At 37.0% G+C, this 18172-nt stretch overlaps 1 protein-coding gene across 9 annotated transcripts in view; it reads right to left on the bottom strand.

The window, feature by feature from the left end:
• Positions 1–18172, bottom strand: part of KCNIP4 (potassium voltage-gated channel interacting protein 4) — a 433458-nt gene that overhangs the window by 188401 nt on the left and 226885 nt on the right. Inside the window, exon 1 of one of the 9 annotated variants that reach the window (XM_080371602.1) lies at positions 18083–18166. The exons of the other annotated variants lie outside the window; for them this stretch is intronic. Coding sequence (XP_080227728.1) covers positions 18083–18161 — 79 coding nt within the window. The 5' untranslated portion in view covers positions 18162–18166. Of the gene's footprint in view, positions 1–18082; positions 18167–18172 lie in introns of those variants that run through there. 9 annotated transcript variants of the gene reach the window in all.

Genomic DNA, 18172 nt, shown 5'->3' with positions numbered 1-18172 from the left:
TTGTCCCAGACTCCAAAAAAAGCCAGTATCAGAACTGCATGCATTTCTAGACTAGAAAAGCGTAGGCAGTTATAAATTCCTCTCAGGTTCTGCTTTGGACAATAGTTCTGAGCTGCTCCAGTGAAAATTAATTAATCCCAGTTATTAATACTGAGAACAAATAACACTATTGTTGCTGTTGTAAAATACTGTCCAAAAGCATAACCAAAGAAGATCTAGACCAGAGATGGGAGTAAAAAATCCTTGCTAGGCAAATGTAGATGAACTGAATGTGGTGGTATCACAGTGTTGTTGCTGGACGGTGGAGGGCATTTATGAGAAATTGAAAGGCAGAGACCTCGTGGCATGGATTGACTCATCAGAATGTTTGGTCTGCACTTCTGGTCTGCCACATCAGCAGCCTTCTTTCCTGGTATCACCCCGACGGTTGCTTTGTAAAAATGGAGAAAACATTCCACACAAGACATTTTTAAGAGAACACTGTTACAAGTAGTTAAAACAATTCAGAACAGAAGAGGTTAAGAAATATCCTACGGTGAAGCTTCTGCTTAAAAAGGATGAGTCTGAGAGATTGCATATTTAAGGAAGGCACAGTCTGAATTCAGATGAAGCATCAGTAAAACAGGTACTATAACAATAAAGTGAATGAGTAGTAGCAAGCCGTAGCAAGCAGGATTATAACCCTATAACCCTAAGGATATAGTAGGAACTCTAGTATGAAATTATAAAACCTATACTGTCTGTAGCATGTTTCTTATGTCAGACAAATGAAAAGCAGCAAATGTAACACCAAAACTTAAGATGAGCCTGGAAAATTAATAAGACTAGCATAGACTGCTTCTCTGAGCTCTGTACACCACTGTCAGAGAGACAGTCCCAGCTGAGATGGTCCTTTGAAGTGACCCAAATATCTATTGACTTTCAGTATTATAAATAGTCTGTGGAAAGGAAACCTGTTCTGCCTATGCGCTCCATTGCTGGTTTGTGTTCTACACACACTTGTTTCCAGATGATAATCTGTGGGCTATATTCCTGTCATTAAGCAATTATTGCCAAATTGTTGGCAGTTATTGTCCAATGCTATAGGCAAACACAAGGTGAATCAACCATAAAGGCCATTACCCTTCTAAGATGTCCAGTGATTGTATTCATGTGACTATGCTGCAAAAGTACAGCAGATAAAACCACACGAGTCATCTCCAAATAAAACTGATTAAATCCTGTGTTAGAGAGCAATTTGTGCTTGAACCATATCTGGTGTTGCAAAGGGCTGTAGCCATTGTGAGTTGGACTGGGCGGGCAAGAGGATATGAAAACTGGTGAGTCTGGTTACAGAAGTGTTGTTTAAACTGGGCAGCCAGTACAGACATGCTGTAAGGTACAAAACCCATCAAAATTTATACTACAGCAGACACAGAGCTAGGATCTCAAAGGAAAGCACAGGGAAAACATCAATACCCATAGATCTAAACAAAACAGCTGTAAATTGCAGTAGAAAAACCACAAAAGAGGCTCAGAGGAGACTGGATTTTGCAAAGGCGTATCTCAACTCTAAGTTACTTAGTTACTCTAAGCAGTAAATAGACAAAGCCACTATACTAAATGTAACTACTCTGATGCAGAGAAAAGCATTCCCAAATGCACTATGGATGTGATTATCTATATTGTTAACGTTTGACACATCAAGCAGACAGCCATAGGCTAATGGATTAATACTGGACAGTGATTTAGCACGCTGTGTTCCTAAATCCGTCTGCTTGTTACACTTTGGAAGGTCTCTAGCTGAACCTCAATTAAACCTTCAGCTATCTGAGGAACAAAAACTTCTAACTTGTTTACTTGTACCTTCCATTTACTGCTAAATAACCTTCCTTCTTCTCTGAAGTGACTGTCAGGACACAAATTCACTGCAGGGTTACTGCTGTCATTGTCCCACCACATACACTAGACAGGAGCCAGCTAAGAGGGTGTAGGCCATGAATTCCTTAGGAAAACATTGTGGAACTGCCTTGCCAAAAGCTGCTCTGCAAGCAGAAACATCTGCAATTCCACACCATTGATGAAGGCATGGCTAGGACTCCAGATGGTTTCTAAAGGATGCCCGGAATCTCTGAGGCTGTCTGGAGTGCACTAGGACCACATTGTGTGGCTCTTCACTATTAATGTCATAGAAGATTCCAACACAATCTCCTGCTCTGTGTGAACATCTTTTAACATAAACCATTTAAAATAGCCCGTCTCTTTATGGTGAAGACTACAAGCAAGACTACTGACCAGAAGACAAGAAAATAATTTGGTTTACTTGGATATGCCGTTTTGCTTAACATCCCCGTTGCGCAGATGTTTAAATACTGACAGTTTACCCAGTATGTGTGATGAGACGTGAGAACCCCTGTGCTGAGCTGTGTGAAAGCAGACTTGGAACAGAGACAAACACTCAAGCATCTTCACTGGAAGGCAGAGCAGATTCCTGGAAGCAAAAGCCAGGCTAGCACTTAGTGGTTATATTTATTTTGATGAGGCCTTCGGTAAAAGCAAGGCTTCAAGGAAGGCATAGCTGGAATCTTAATCAGAAAGGCACTCAACTGGGATCCTTAGGACAAGTCAGTTCTCAGGCTAAAGGACTGACACTTCTGGCCTGCTCACAAGCAAAGAATCTGGTCACAGTCTGATAAAAAAGAGAAATAGCTCATCATTATGCATGAACTTCCCACTCATGACCTCCTGATCTGATATGAGTTTGACTGCCTAAGAACACACTTAAGGCTCCTGGAAGGTTTACACATGAATGTAATATGTGTATATATGTAATATATCAAATATTCTCAAGACTGGTCGATTCCCAGACCTAAGGAAGGGACCTCATGCTTTCACGTTGTTGGTGCTACCTGACAGAGCATGAAGTTTACACGTACTGAAGTCCTCCAAAATGTAGGCAGGATTTCTGAAGGGAATGCCAGATTAAGTTTCTTACTCCAAAGAAAAAAGTGTAGGATTGGAAGTAAATGACTGAATTTGGAAAAAAAAAAATCCCAGCAGATCATTCCAAGTGCTGACATTCTCCCAGTGTATAAATTAAATAATAGACAAGAGGAGCAGTTATACACAGACTCCCAAAATTTTTGTGACACAATAAAGCTGGAGTCACAATTACATGGTGCACCTAAAATATGCCACAGAGCATAACCTTAGAATACACTGCGGTCCATCCCCACAAAGCTAGTTAAGCCATTACGACCTTGACACCTGTAGATGTTTTAGGATCTTTCAGAATTTGAAAATTGTCCCAAGACAGATGGGATCCAGCTGTAGGCAAGTTCATGAAGCAATTTTACTAGTAACAGTAATGAAACGATCTTACTAGTAATGTACAAATAACAGAATACAGAGCTCCTGTTACCTTATTTGTGCCCTTCACCAGGAAACTGTTAATTGTTTCCGAGTCATACTATCACGACACTGGCAAAGGTGCTTGGAGACATGGAAGACTCAAATGATATGGCACTTCCTAAACTGAAGATATTTCCTAAATTTTATTGTATTACAATGTATAGTATGTGAGAAAATAATTTCATAAATTAAACCCAGTTATTTCCTCAAGCAATGGACTTGTAACTGTCAGTACCTTCATCTCAGACTTGAATTTCAAAACAAAAATATTGATCCTATTTAGGCCCAAGGTTGACCCTGTTTGGCACCCGAAAGTGTTGGCTGCAAATGTCCTTCCCCCTGAAGTGAGAGGGGATTTGGTTCCTGGGACTGGAATATTAAATACTTCCTGCCTGTGGAAGTATCCCTGGAGAGAGATAGGGTAAGTGATGGAGAAAAAGAAATAATAGTCACATACACCCAAGGGCACAGATGTTCATTTACCTACAGTCTGACATTATTACCCCACTTTGGTACAGAGATATGAAAGCCAGTTGCCAAAGGCTGAGATCATCAAATCTTTCTATTTCATGGATGCCTTCAATTTCCCAAAGAAATTTTCTTTAATAGAAAAAGACAAATAACAATTGAAAAGAAAAAAACCCAACAAACAAACACACAAAAAACCCCACCAAAAATCTGGCGTTGGGTTTGTTTACTGGACAGTATCAACACATCCCTTTTCTGCTGCTCTTGACAACAAGTCAGTATCCGTACAGAGGTAGCAAAAGGGAAATGCAAAGAACTTCACTCCTGAATGCAATTGCAAATGCGTTTTCATCCTGAAATTCAAATGAAAATTACAGGTGGATGCAGAGTGGCACTGGAGTCTTCAGGGGTTCTCAGGATGCCATCAATTTGGGAGAAAAACCAAACCAAAAGAGAAAGACGTTTGACTCCTGAGTGTTGAGTAAAGTGGACAATAGTGGAAGGTAGGACAATAGTGGAAGCTAGGACCGAATGGACCTTTGGATTGTCAATGTTAAGTGATGTCTGAAGGCGCAATCTTTATGAATGCCTTTTCTCGATTAGAGGGGAACACTCTCATAGCTTCTCTTGAGTCAGGAAAATCCAAGTATTTCCATAGATGCTGAAAAAGTTTGTGGGTATAACGAGGATTTAACTCCTAACAGGTGACAGCATGAAGGAATACCAAAGCACACGCTTTTATTTCTGTGACACTATTACACACACTTTCCTAACCCTTAAAGCAAGATGTCACAGGGCTAGAAAAGAAATGTCTTTTTTCCATGATCTCAAGCTGAAACCAGGGCACATGAGCACAAGGACTCAACAACAGCGATCTGTCGTTAAGGTTATAGCACTACAAAACACGGTTGCAGACCAGATTGCTTCACCACCTGTTGAATTTAGCCGTTCACCAGGATAACCACTCACAGCTATGTCTGCTGTTGAAAAATACCAAAGTCCAAACCAGGTCAGGCTGAACCTGTGGTTGACTCAGAGGGAGGTAATTATTTTCTTCACTGATTACTTCAGAAAAGACCTTACACTGACAAGCTATCCGATGAATGAGCGGGAATGTTTTTCCCCTTGTATCTGCCTGGCAAGGGCAGTGCTTGAGCTCTTGAATTACCTTCCCATTACAGCTCACTTCCAAGAAATAGACTGAGGTCAAGTCTAATCAGCTTCAACTAGATCCAAACAACCATGTACTTGGTTACTGAGACCATCATACTGAGACAATGGAAAACATTCAATACTATGACAACAAAAAGTTATAGATTCATTACTGTTCTCCAATTATAATAGAAAATGCTCCCCCTCCAAGAAAAAAAGAAAACTGTTTTAATTCAAGTACTGTTACCTATAGGACAAGGTGTTGAACACAGTGCTTGGAACTATACTTCTATACTTCCTGCCTCTATACATCCATAAAACACAGTAATGTCTAAAAATGTTAGTGTCTATAGAAAATATACCAATATTGAGTTTGTTACTTTACCACTGCAATAAATATTCACTGCAGAACTCCAGAAAAATAAAAATGTGTGCATGAAAAGTTACATTTTATCATTTTTCCTGACTGCAAAAATATCTCTCTATAAATTAAGAGTAGTGATACACAGGTTTAAATCAGAAGGAAAATTCCCAGACTAATAAATCTTTGAGAAGGAAAAAAAAAAAGATAAAAATGGGGATCTTCCGAAGAGGAAAAATTACATCTTTACACTCATCTATATTCATAAAGACAAATAACTACAGATATTTTTTTTTCCTAAAGTTAGTTTGATTACCTAGTAACAAATGGAAATCTTCTGAAGCAGCACTCCTAATTCAACATGTTATTTCACTTTTTATGCTAGGCTGATTTAAGATGGAAAAAAACCACAGAAGGTGGTACACTTGTACTAATCCATATCAGACCTCACAGCCAAAAGTCACATCTTTAACATGGTTATTTCAAAGGAAAAAAATAAAGTTGCTACAGATTTTTAATGAGCTCTTCTAGTGAAAAAAATGGAAATTCAACTTTTTCTTCAGTTCTGTGTAGAATCACTAATGTGAATATCTCTATTTTACATGAAAGTATAAGCTGAGTTAATTGTTGCTCAACATTAGTGGTAAATTGTGAAGCAGGGGCAAGGCAGGGATATTTCCTCTTATCTCTGATATGTCTGAGACCAATTTTGAATCCTGTGTCCAGTTTGAATATCAGTCCTCTAAGAAGATTATTAAAAACTGAAAAAGGTTCAGAAAAGAACCACAAAACTCATTTTGAATCTGGAAATGGTACAAGTGCTAAAGTAGTTTTACTAACTTTGTTTCTATGAGAAAAAGATGAAGAACCGACACACAGATTACAAATTAATCTACAAAGATTAACTGTATCTGATGGTACACAGCATTTTAAATCTAGAATAGGTAAAGGTGTTACATAGGTAGTTCTTGACCTAAACACCAACAAAAGCCAAAAGCAGAAGCACATTTCTAGTATCGACAGTAGTTAAATGCTGGGCCAGCTTGTCAAAGGATGTCGTGATTAAACTTTAACTTGGGTTTTGACAGTGAAATTACTTTTTGAATGGGAATGGTTTAGGTCTATTAATTATTGGCTAGGTAAAAAAAATCTAACATTCAGAAATCAATTCCTTCTTAAAATAGTCCTGTAAGAGAATATTAAGGAAGCAAAAAGAAAAAAAAAAAAAGGTAGCAACATTTAAAGTATGACCTTTAGCAGACTATTATGATTTTTGCAATGAGAATTCCAAGGTGATGTCTTCTCACTGAACGGCTCAGCATCTGAGCCGATTGAGAATTTCTTCCTGTCTTAATGACATTTTTACTATTGCTGAACTATTACAGCAATTTCGATTCTGGACAAATGAACTACATTTCATTATATTTCAGTTGTCAACTTGCTAAACTGTTTCAGCACCATATTCTGCCTTCAGCAGAATATATACACCTCTTTACTTCTGAAAACAATTACTCATGTTCTGGTAACCTGATTCATCTCAGATTACTTATCCAGCCTTAAAATTGGCCAGAATGTGAACTCTGAGCTTTGTGACAATAAGTAAGAGGGAAATAGCTCTAACTTGTCTTCAAATCCCAAATGGTTTTCAAGCATGGCATTTACATTGTGACACTTGTGTAAGAGCAGGACTTTCCTTTGTAAAATAAGTCTTAGAAGTCTTAAATTCAAAGTTAATTAAGACAATCTAGATTGATGTTGTATAAAATATACATAATGAACATATTAAAGTATTTTTTGTTCAATTATCTTAATTTAGAAAACTCCAACTGTGTAAAATTGCTTTTACCACCAGCTGCAAGCTACAAGTGAAGCAAGGCAGACCTCCAGTGCACCTCCTGTCCTTGGGATCTTGGAGTGGCAAGCAGTTTTTGAGGTTACAGGTACTTCTCTCTCTTGCAAACATAAATTTAAATCTCAGACTTCAAAGGAGGTAACTCAGATGGCATGTTAATAAAATTTCAATATTTAAATTGTATATCCTAAGGATAAATTAAACTTGACTCAGTGTCAAAAAAAGTTCTTTCTAATGAAAAAAGAAAATAGTTAAGGACTTTACTCAGATTTTTTTTATAAATGGACATACTACATGCTCCTATAGTGACAGAACATGGTCTCATCTTCCTAGGGAACAGAGATATTGCACATGACCATTATGGATTATCTGTACAAATTCAGGTTTTCCAGAAATATCAGGTTCACTAGACACACATACTACAAGATAAATCTCTGTCTGATTTTTAGGTGCAACAGATAAGCATGGGCTGCCACCATTAGAGAAGGTTACACAGGCTGTGTCTTGTTTCTGTTGTTCACGAAAGCTCCTCAGACACAGGCAAGAGGTGGCTGTATATAGATGAGGTTTTTGACCAGCAGCAATTGCATTTCCAGCTGACAACCCCATCACTTGCCAGACGCAGCTAGAAAAAATGTTGATTGAGTATGAGCTTCTGCTACCAAATGAACAGACCACCTTTAGACGGCTTGTTTGCTGTATTTGAAATCCTTGACTGGGTATTTCCCAAGAAAATGGTAAGCAACAAGTAACATGTGAGCTTCAAGATGACTGATCTGAAAAGACTTTTTGAAAGGCAGGGTGAGAGGGGAGAACAGTTCATTTCTGGGCCTCACTGACATGAAATGTTATCTAACCTTATCAGAGTCCTACAGAAAGTTTTGGATAAAATTACTCCAATACTCCTAATGCATATGGCAGATATACACACATACTTGTACAATAATTTATCTGAACTATAAGAGAGGGCATGAGGTTTTCTACATGGAGGTAACAGTAGCAATTAACCTTGAAATGTATTACACTGGCTTTGAAATATTTGTAAACTATATATGTGTTTTAATATGCGTCCTCATAATGCATTAGTGGACTCAAACTGTTTTTCAAGAAAATGCTAATCTTGGTCACAGCAGGGTTTTGACAATACTGTAATGTAGGCACAACATTAACCTATGAGTTGAAGTATTCACCAGTATAGGTACTGCTTACAACTACTTATGTAAATCGGATAGTTCAGGTAGAAAAACGACATTCTTGAGGACTCTGATAGAGGTCTCTTACCAGTTACTCATCTGTGCTCAGGCAGAAAGACAGCAAGTATGGATAATGTGAGGGGGTCCAAAAGGCATCTCTTTTTATAAATGTCCCAGCGAATATTCATGTAACTGTGAGGTGCGACGCAACTTATATAACACACATAACTTTTTCTTCACCTTGAAAGAAATGTATCTTACAGTTTGGACTGTGAGTCATTAGGACTTTCTTCAGCACTTTTTTCTCTCCCCTCTCATCACATGCATGCAGAAAAACACATGTTTATATTTGGTCAATCCCATCAATGATCTCCAACACAAGATTATGTAATTTCATAGCTGTCTATGTAATGGCATGATTGCCTTTGCAACAGCAATCCATCACTGAACACAAAAGTTGTCAGTCTGATGGAAAGGGGCAGAAGGGAGACCAAAAACACCAGTGTCACATGGCTTTCATGTAACTCAATCCTGCTCCCATCCAACAGGGATATTTAAATAAAGCTATTTATCCAAAACATAATTTGAAAATTAAGTTTGTCATAAAAGGCAAAACCAAGTAAGATTTACTCAAAGTATAGACAAAGAAAAGAGACATCAGGTCTGTGCTGACACCTCCCTATCAAACCTTCCTGATGCAGGGGCAGACCCTGGAGTACAAGAGTCCGTTCTGATGTATTGTTGAGTGGTATGCATTACCCTAACACAGATGTCCAGTGAAGATACCTTCCTTCATGTCCTAAACAGTTCACTGCTCTAAAAAACCTTTTCTCTGTTCTGCTTCAGGCGTACAGGTTTATTTTGTTGGATTTTTCTGTATTAGAATTTGCTGTTAGTAGAGTGTTAAACTTACAACCATACTTCTTCTCTGTAAAAGTATGCAATATTTAATTAATTATATAGAATATATTACATAAAATACACAATAACTTTGATTTAACTACTGGAAAGTAAATATCTGATTAATAAATGAGTATTCACCTGATTTAATCTCTTTCTCTTTCATCATCCACATTATCAACAAAGATAAGACATCTGTTGCAGCCTGCTTTGGATGATCCAAGTTTTATCTGTCTGAAGGAGAATCATTTTTGGACTATTGATCCAAAGAAAGCAAATGTGCCTCGAGAAGCATAGATATTAATGCTTCTGTAGTGTTATCAGAAAGTGACAGTAAGGGCTATCAGAAATAGATTGCACAACTTCAATCAGAAATCACTTCGAGAGATACCACTGGGGAAAATGACTGCAGAAAGCAAAAATAGAGATGTCGTATCAGATTAAATCATCTGCTTCATTAGATTTCAGCAGCATTCAGTCTGGCTGGACTGTATTTTCTACCAGGTGCTGAACAATTCATCAATAGGTACCAGAGAAATAGGCCAGATGATAAATAAAGGAAGAACTCACCTAGAAAAAAAAACACAATAGCTAAAACACAAGATCTTCTTTTTAACCTTCAGAAGATACACAATCATTTGTAATTTCATATGAAGAAATTTGGGTAAAGACTTCATGAAGGGGCCATAGGGCAATGTGAAAATACAAACTATAATACTAAATAATAATGCTGTATAGCACACTTTCAGTGATGCTGCTTAATCTTTCACCTTTGATATAAGAAGACATAGGACCAAAACAGTTCAGTAAATTTAACTGACTTAATCAGGCAACTGAAAAAAACACAGGAAAGTTAATTAATCTTCTTACTCCATGAGTGAGAGCATGAGAAGGTAAAATAAGTGGAAATAAGCCATTTTAAATTTGGTTATTGTGATGTTGATCCACATGGGTCTATCTGAATCGAATCATGGAATCTTACAGTGAAGTGCAGAAGACAGTACATTGGTCAGAGATTAGCCAAAGTAACTAGCAGGCTGAGTTAATCATAATGCAAAGATCATAATCATAATGCAAAGACGTACCAAAGCCTAGTAAGGGTTTTCACAGGGATCCCATCAAACTAAAGAATACAATTATATATGTAATCTGAGATATTAGGGAGACCAGCTTGAAACCACATGAAATAAAGTTCCTAAAATTTGGAGTCACCATTTTGTATTAAAAGAGACATTGAGCTAAATATAAGTTAAATATCCTTAAATTAGAAAGCCATGAGATCTAAAGTGAACTGGAAGTTAACATAAGGCCCAAAGCTGAGCATCTCTTTACATTGCATGTGATCAAAATGAACGCAGCTCAAATTCCAAGTGTGTGTATCTAATATATCTAAATCCATATATCCTTGGTTTGTCAAAAAGCCTGACTTTCTGGAGCTGAGGAATATTTTGAGTGAGGGTGACTGATGGGAAAGTAAGACAGAAAAATATAATAAAAATTAGGAATTCCATAGGAAGATGCATTAAATAGCCAAAATATTGCAATCCTGCAATAAAGAGAGCAGATCTGGTTAAAAAACTCATTTTCCTTCTGTGGTATAGTAGCTACATTAGTTACAAATGTGAAAGTAGTAGTGAATGCATGCAAAAAAGGGAAATAACAATCTGAACAAACTATGATGTATAGCAAACTTACAGAGGAAACTAAAGGAAAAGGAGAAAATCCATTGGTGAATACACTTGTAGAGTTTATATTTGGGTTGATTACTTCTAGAATGCATTAGGAACAAGAGGAAGCATATTAAGGATAGAATCACAGAGATAATACTAGTGCAGCTGACCTCCCTGATTCCTGAGACATATACCAAATGACTGACACAGACCTGATGGCCAGAAAATGTATACTGCCTACTTAAAAGGGAGGGTAAATCTGGGAGTGATGCCAAGAAAAAAAACATGACTCACTAGGTGATGATAAGGGGAAAGACCTAGAATCGGGCACTGTTTTTTAACAATAGCAAAAAGGAAGACATTCTGAAATGAAATGATTACTCCTTCTTCCCTTGTCATCTTTAGAACATGTCAAGGTTTTGGATTCATCCCACCTAGTTTTAGAAAGCCTATAATTCTCACAATTTGAGAGTATTGCTAACCTTAACGGATAGATCCCAAATAAAACGATCACTTGTGTTCCTCTTTTCATCAAATGCATCTCATGGTTTAGTCAAAACATGCTATGGTGTTCATCAAAAAAAGCCAACAGATATGAAAGTTACTGCCCTGTGGCATACAGGACTTTAAAGCATATGATCTGACAACTCCTTTTTACTTCATATATCAACCTGTGAAATGTACTGATTTCTAGCTTCATTTACCTGATATATTTGCATACATCAGGCGATAAGTCTATTTACTGTTGCAAAGAATTTTGAATTCTACAGAAAAAAGAAGCGCAGAAAGTATTATTAGCACAAATACCTTTCCTTAACAAAATGGGTACCCCTGATTTCACTACTCGGGTTATTTTCTTCTGCCTATTAACTTTGGTATGCCATTTTCCCCCCATCATTGACAAAACTGTGTTCTTAGAAAATGTTTACTTTTTTACTCAGTAGACCATGAAACTAATTAGCTCTAAAGGACTTGCTTTAAAAATCCGTAACATCATTGAAGTTTTATTGGGTTTTGATAATTAAAAAAGACAGAGTTATTTTTTGCTATTTCAGCCTTAAATGCTGAAAACTAGTAAATATTCTCAAAACTTGGAAGAAATTGTGCGTATTATGATTTATATCACTCACATTTACTGATAGTTAAGGTCATGAAAAAGTGGGGGCGGAAAGAGTCAATAAATAATAAAAGCAGAGGGTGTTTATAGATTTTCATTAAAAGGGAATTCAGCCCTTGTAGAAAACATGTAAAAGTAAAGGTATCACAGTGATAGGCAAACACTGTGCAATATATAATTTTCCTTTGCTTACGGTGGCTCTTTGACAGTAGGAATGCAGCATTTACTTATTCAAAGTAAATAAATAAAACAGATACTTTGACAATACAAATTTTAAATTAAGTAGTCAGTATGAAGTAGGGGAAGTAAATATCAGAGGTTGTCTCCTTGGAGGAGAGAAAATAGACCAGAATCCCATCTCTCTCTCATATCCAGGTTTTTCTCAAAGGAGCAAAGCTGAGCAATAAGATTCTGGCATTCTTCTATTTCATAGTAGATAAGCCAATTTCCATTTATTCAAAGTCCCATTTTATATGAGATCCCTAACAACCAAACTTCAACAGGAGTGAGACCCTTGTGTTCATGAACTGTATCACAAGTATTCACCACAGGGGAAAGTTGAGAGTTCTCTGATCTCTGCTTATTCGGGTATTTTTGTTCTTTTTTTTTAAAAAAAGTTTAATTATAAACCAGTACATTTGCAAGAGGTATTGTATTGATAACTCAGAGCGTAGGGCTCTTTATCCATTTCTTTCTTCCACATCTCTTCATTTGCAGTTACAGTATTTACCTACTTCGATCTCTGTGGATGTGAAGCACTAGACAAACACACTATCACCAGAAGTGACAATTATTGAGAAAAGCAGCTCTTCAGCAGACACTGACCTGGGAACACTAGAAGGTTTTTCAGCAACAATGGACCAGCCTTCAGATGATGATTCAGAGACGTCAGGCTGCTTAAAGCAGGCAACCAAGGGCTGAAGGTACCTGTTACAAATTCCCTTGGCTAGCAAGTTTCTTTTCTTCCCTGCCTATTTCTGTTTTTCACAACTGTACCCAGAAGTTGAGGCTTGTAGTATACAAAAAAAAAAAAAAAAAACAAAAAAAACCCCCACAAACCTAGAAGGGGAAGAGCCTTCCTCTTACTCATTCTGCCCAGTAGTGGCCTGCTGACCAGCCACGCAGGATGCACAACTTGGTCTGGTGCTCGCATGTGTTAGCCCCAAATCAACTACAAACATGCCACTGGCTATAAATGACCTGCTAGTGCTGTTTGAGCAGGCACAGTTAATCAAGGAAAACTCCACAGGAGTTCTGTGTAAAAGTTTTCTACCTACTGCTTACTCACTCACATGTGAGTAGTTGTTTCAACAGCTGTTTTAATTCAATTTATCTTGTTATATATGAAGATTTAATTGAACAAATTACTTCTAAGGAATGCCTGAAATTGCTCATATTAAAATTTCTATCATCTCTTTTTCTTTTGCACACTGTCAGCTCAGGCTAATAATTTCACATCTCGGTCCACGATTGCTTTTGTACTTCATAAATCTGTGCGTAAATCTCTTTGACATCAAGACTGATCTTAAGAAAAGAAAAACGGCAGAAAAGCCACTGTGTTTATTACAAGCTGTTTCTGGTATGAAGTGCTAGTCATGATCAATCCTCTGAAATGAATATTCCTCCGTTTCCATCCAAGAACAACACTGTGAAGAGGAACATCCCTGTGGAAATGCTCAAATTCCCAGAAGACCATAGCTCAGATGACAAAACAGCTTTGTTTTTTTGAATTTCAGAGCAACCACAAGTAACTTCCACCATGTTTGCAGTCATACCCAGCCCCTGTCAAAGAGTTATAAATATCACAAACAACTCCCTGTGTGTCCATGGTTTTGCTCTGTTTTGCAGCTGATGAATGGAAATTTGTCAATAGCCAACACTACTGAAATGGGACTAGAAGCTGCTTTGACACTTCACAGGAATCAAGTGTTACACTATTTTAACTCAATTATTACAATTTTAGCTGTACAGTTCTACTACTGCCACTCTCAGAGCTTCTAAACAAGGAGATTAGATAGCAATAATACAGAAACATGGAATCCACATTTCACAGTAACATCCATGATTACTTCTGCTCCATTTTTTTTCCTGTTAGAGGTATTAACTGCTACAAGAGATTTCCTAACAAGCAGGCTATTCTCATGTAAGTATTTTTGATCATTCATATCCTTCGTGTTTCTTCTCTGAACCTTATCCCTAATGGTATAGGTTTCAATGCTTCCATTGATGAAGACAAGTTTATTTCACTGATTGTTTAAGTAATAAGTGATTCTTCTTTTGAAAATCAATCCAGATTTCCCAAGAAACATTAGGACAAAACCATTTTAAGTTAGAAAAGGGCTGACCTCATCATGCTTCAACCACTCAGTCTACAACAACTTACCCAGAATAACTGACATACAAGGAAGACATTCACACACAAAACCTCTTCCACATCTTGATTGAGTTAATATTATCCTTACATATGATGATCACCACCCCTTCAGAAAAGTACTAAAGTACACTGAAATCATCTAAACTGATATCCTGAATATTTCACGGTCTTACGATGCTAACATACTGTATATACAACTTGCTCAGTTCCTGTATCTCACTTTAATTGTGAATGACTTCTGGAAAAAACTTGCCATACAAGAAGTAAGATTTATATCTAGGTATACCTAGGAACAAACTTTCAAATTAGGTATCAAAAATCATTACTCCTTACACCTAATACTTCAATGGTTTAAAAAATCAGTAAAGTTTATTAAGGATGATATAACCTGATTTATGAAGAGTTTTTGTGCAATCCACAACCCATGAGATTGACTAAACCTATCTTGGTACTTATCACTTTATGAGCTGTCATACAATATTAAAAACATCTATTTGAAAATACTTTTATAACAACAGTAAAACCACTCAGCAGTTAAAGGCAACTAGGGAAAACCACAGAAAGCATACCCTGTTCTAAGGGAGGGCAATATATCATAAAATAACATTTAACCTAGAGATAAAGTCTCTGCAGCCCACAACCTACAAAAGCGTATAGTCTATTCTGGTACTTATCACTTCAAGAGCTGTCATACAATATTAAAAACATCTGTTTGAAAATACTTCTCCTACAACAACAACAGAATCACTCAGCAGTTGAAGGCAACTGGGCAAAACCACAGAAAGCATACTTATCTGAGTGCAATACATCAGAAAATAAGTATAAACAAGTATATACAATATTTATTCCAAACATTTTATTATTTGCATAAATAATTAAAAGAAATGCATACTATTACTACTATACACGTAATTTCTATTGAAGTCTGAAGAAAGTAGAGTATTATTTACACTTACGATAGTTATTATGACACTGAAAAGAGGAAAATTACATTCTGCTTTAGATTTACATAAATCGCACCCGATTCTTCCAAATTAACATGCATATGGTTCACAAAGTTCAGAAGCATGAAAACCCAGTGTAGGAAGGAAGACAAGTTAGCTTCAAGCTTTTGTTACCATGATAGGGACTAATTTTGAAACCTAGATCTCCGTCAAAGCTTCAGTATGATTTAGAGTTCAGATTTAGCATCCCATGTTGGGTGCACTGTATTACAGATTATTATTGCCTCTGTGAATGATTTCCACATAAACGCAGGATGTGTTTTATATGCCATAAACTATTCATTTGTATGAAACACGCAAAAAAGATTTCACGGGGACCTATTAACTTTTGAGAAAAAAAACCCAGAAGGGATATAACCTATTCAAAACCAGACAACTGCAAATGCCCTTATAACAAAAAAACATTTCCAGAAAACTGTGACCAACTTCCTCACTGATCCCTAGAAAAGTGTGAGTGCACTTCTAAAATCCCCTTTTTCTTCATATTCTACTTAAAAACATCTCTAACATTTGCACAATTTTATGAGGCATGTACTTCTAACTCATGGGTGGAAATGAATAGCCTTGATACTTACTAAAATCATAACATTTTTTTCAAGTCTCTAGTAAAAGTGTATAAATCTGCTTTTTTTCAACTGTAATCAGAATCAATTCTGATCTTTCATTCTCAAATCTAAGAAAAAAATGGGGAATGAACCTGCACTGTTTCTGAACTACCAGAGGATAAATTCCTAAGTCTGTGCAGTTTAGCTAAATCCCATTTTCATACATCACTGTTCGTATCTATTATTTGATTCCCATGTAACATGCCTTTTACCTCAATCACAGCAGATGAACACCACAGAGGAATGGGGCATATATGTCTTCCTGTGGTTTCATCTAGCTGGCACACTGGAAACCTATCCTGCATTAAGTAAGGAGAAACTTCAGGCTCCATGCACATGCAGACGGGCAGTTTTTTGGCCAGTGAGGCAGACAAAACAGTTAACTGCACAAGAAACTTTTTTGTTACAGAAATGTTACAACAACTTACAGGCAGCTTCACTGTTTCTAATTGTCTTTCCATTATCAGCTTCCCCAGCCATAAAACCCGCTACAGACAACAATAGAGTGCTAAATTCTGCCAGGAGACCTGACCAGATGTGGCAATCAGACTCGACAGAACACCCACAAACCTGCTGACCAACCTAAAAAGTAAATATGACTTTTTTTTTTTCCAAATCGCTGCAGCCTCTAATGCTGGAGATAACTTTGATCATAATACTTCTCAAGCTGATGGACATTTCTATTTACAACTGAACACACACACACACACAAAAAAAAAAAAAAAAAAAAAAAAAAAAAAAAAAAAAAAAAGCAGAAGTTCACACATTTAAAGGGATGAAGGGAATCTCTGTGTTGACATTGAAACTCAATATAATGCACTCTACGGGATACATAAATGCTTTATATAAATGCACTTGATAACATATTTTTGTGAGTCCTGGCAGGGTTTTCAGATTCTTTAATCAATACCTGGAAGTCCACACAAGACAGCAACACAGATGGAGAAGCAGTTAAGTGAACTTCCTTATCTAAAATCACTTGAAGAGAAGACTGCATTTCTTGAAAGGGTTACATAAACAGGATTACTTTAGACTTTTTCACAGGAGCAGATTTTGCTTATATCCTTACTCATTAACACATGAAACCACAATCTCTCATCAACAAAGTTCCCCTTTTCATAGGCGTAAGTATATACACTGTACCCAAATGCTAGCTTAGAGGAAGATTTGAGAATTCAGTATTTCTTCAATATTTGAGAAACAGATCATTTCAGTCTGGAACCTAATGAAACACTGAGATGCAATGAATATCCTATCAACTACGCTGCAATCTGTGGTTTTTTAGACCAAATCCTCTTACGGTAAAAATAACAGCACTTTCAGAAATAAGGTAAAAACAATGAATATCCCACTAGCTTTCACACATAAAAAGCACATTTAAAATAATCTTCTAATTTTCCATTCTTACTGCTTTAGACAGAAACAGTATTGCTAAGAAAGGAGGTGATCTGCCTAAGAAAAAGCATCAAGCAATAAAACTTGCACTCGATTGCCCTAAGTGAATCTTGAAGTTGCTTATTTTGAATCTAAGTATCATAGTTCTTATTCCTAAAACACATTTTAAAATGCTAAAAGTAACTTAAATATTCAACAGGTTTTTTAATACTGTAAAATGTATATCTTGGTATTACAACAATCCCAGTACAGATTATGTTAACAGGAACAGATGAGGCAATCATTTTGAATAGATTACGAGGCAGTTTTAAGGCAGTGTAGCTGTACTTGCATGTCAGCCTCCTCACACCTGCTCTGACCCCTACTACTTCACATTCGCAGATTTAAAACAGGAAGAGGAGATTCCGATTTTAAGGCATTTCTAAGTTGACACTTGCAGCATTCAGGACAGCGGTTCATTTTTTCTGCAAAAGCACGTCCCCGCGACTGGAGGGTCACTGCCCCAGAGCTGGGGCGGCGCAGGTGGCTCTCCAGGTGGCTGCCCCTTGCAAGGAGCCACCAGGACGCAACAACGACAAGGCACTGAAAAGCGCTCCCTTACCTTCGAAACCTGCTTCAATCAGCCCAAACTGTTCCAACACTTTAACAAAAAGCACGATCACGATCAGAACTGCTATCATTTCGAGCCCTT

This window comes from Falco punctatus (genome assembly GCF_963210335.1).
Source record: "Falco punctatus genome assembly, chromosome: 1".
NCBI lineage: Eukaryota > Metazoa > Chordata > Aves > Falconiformes > Falconidae > Falco > Falco punctatus.
Note: the sequence above shows the minus strand (reverse complement) of the source record. Positions and strands in the feature narration are given on the sequence as shown.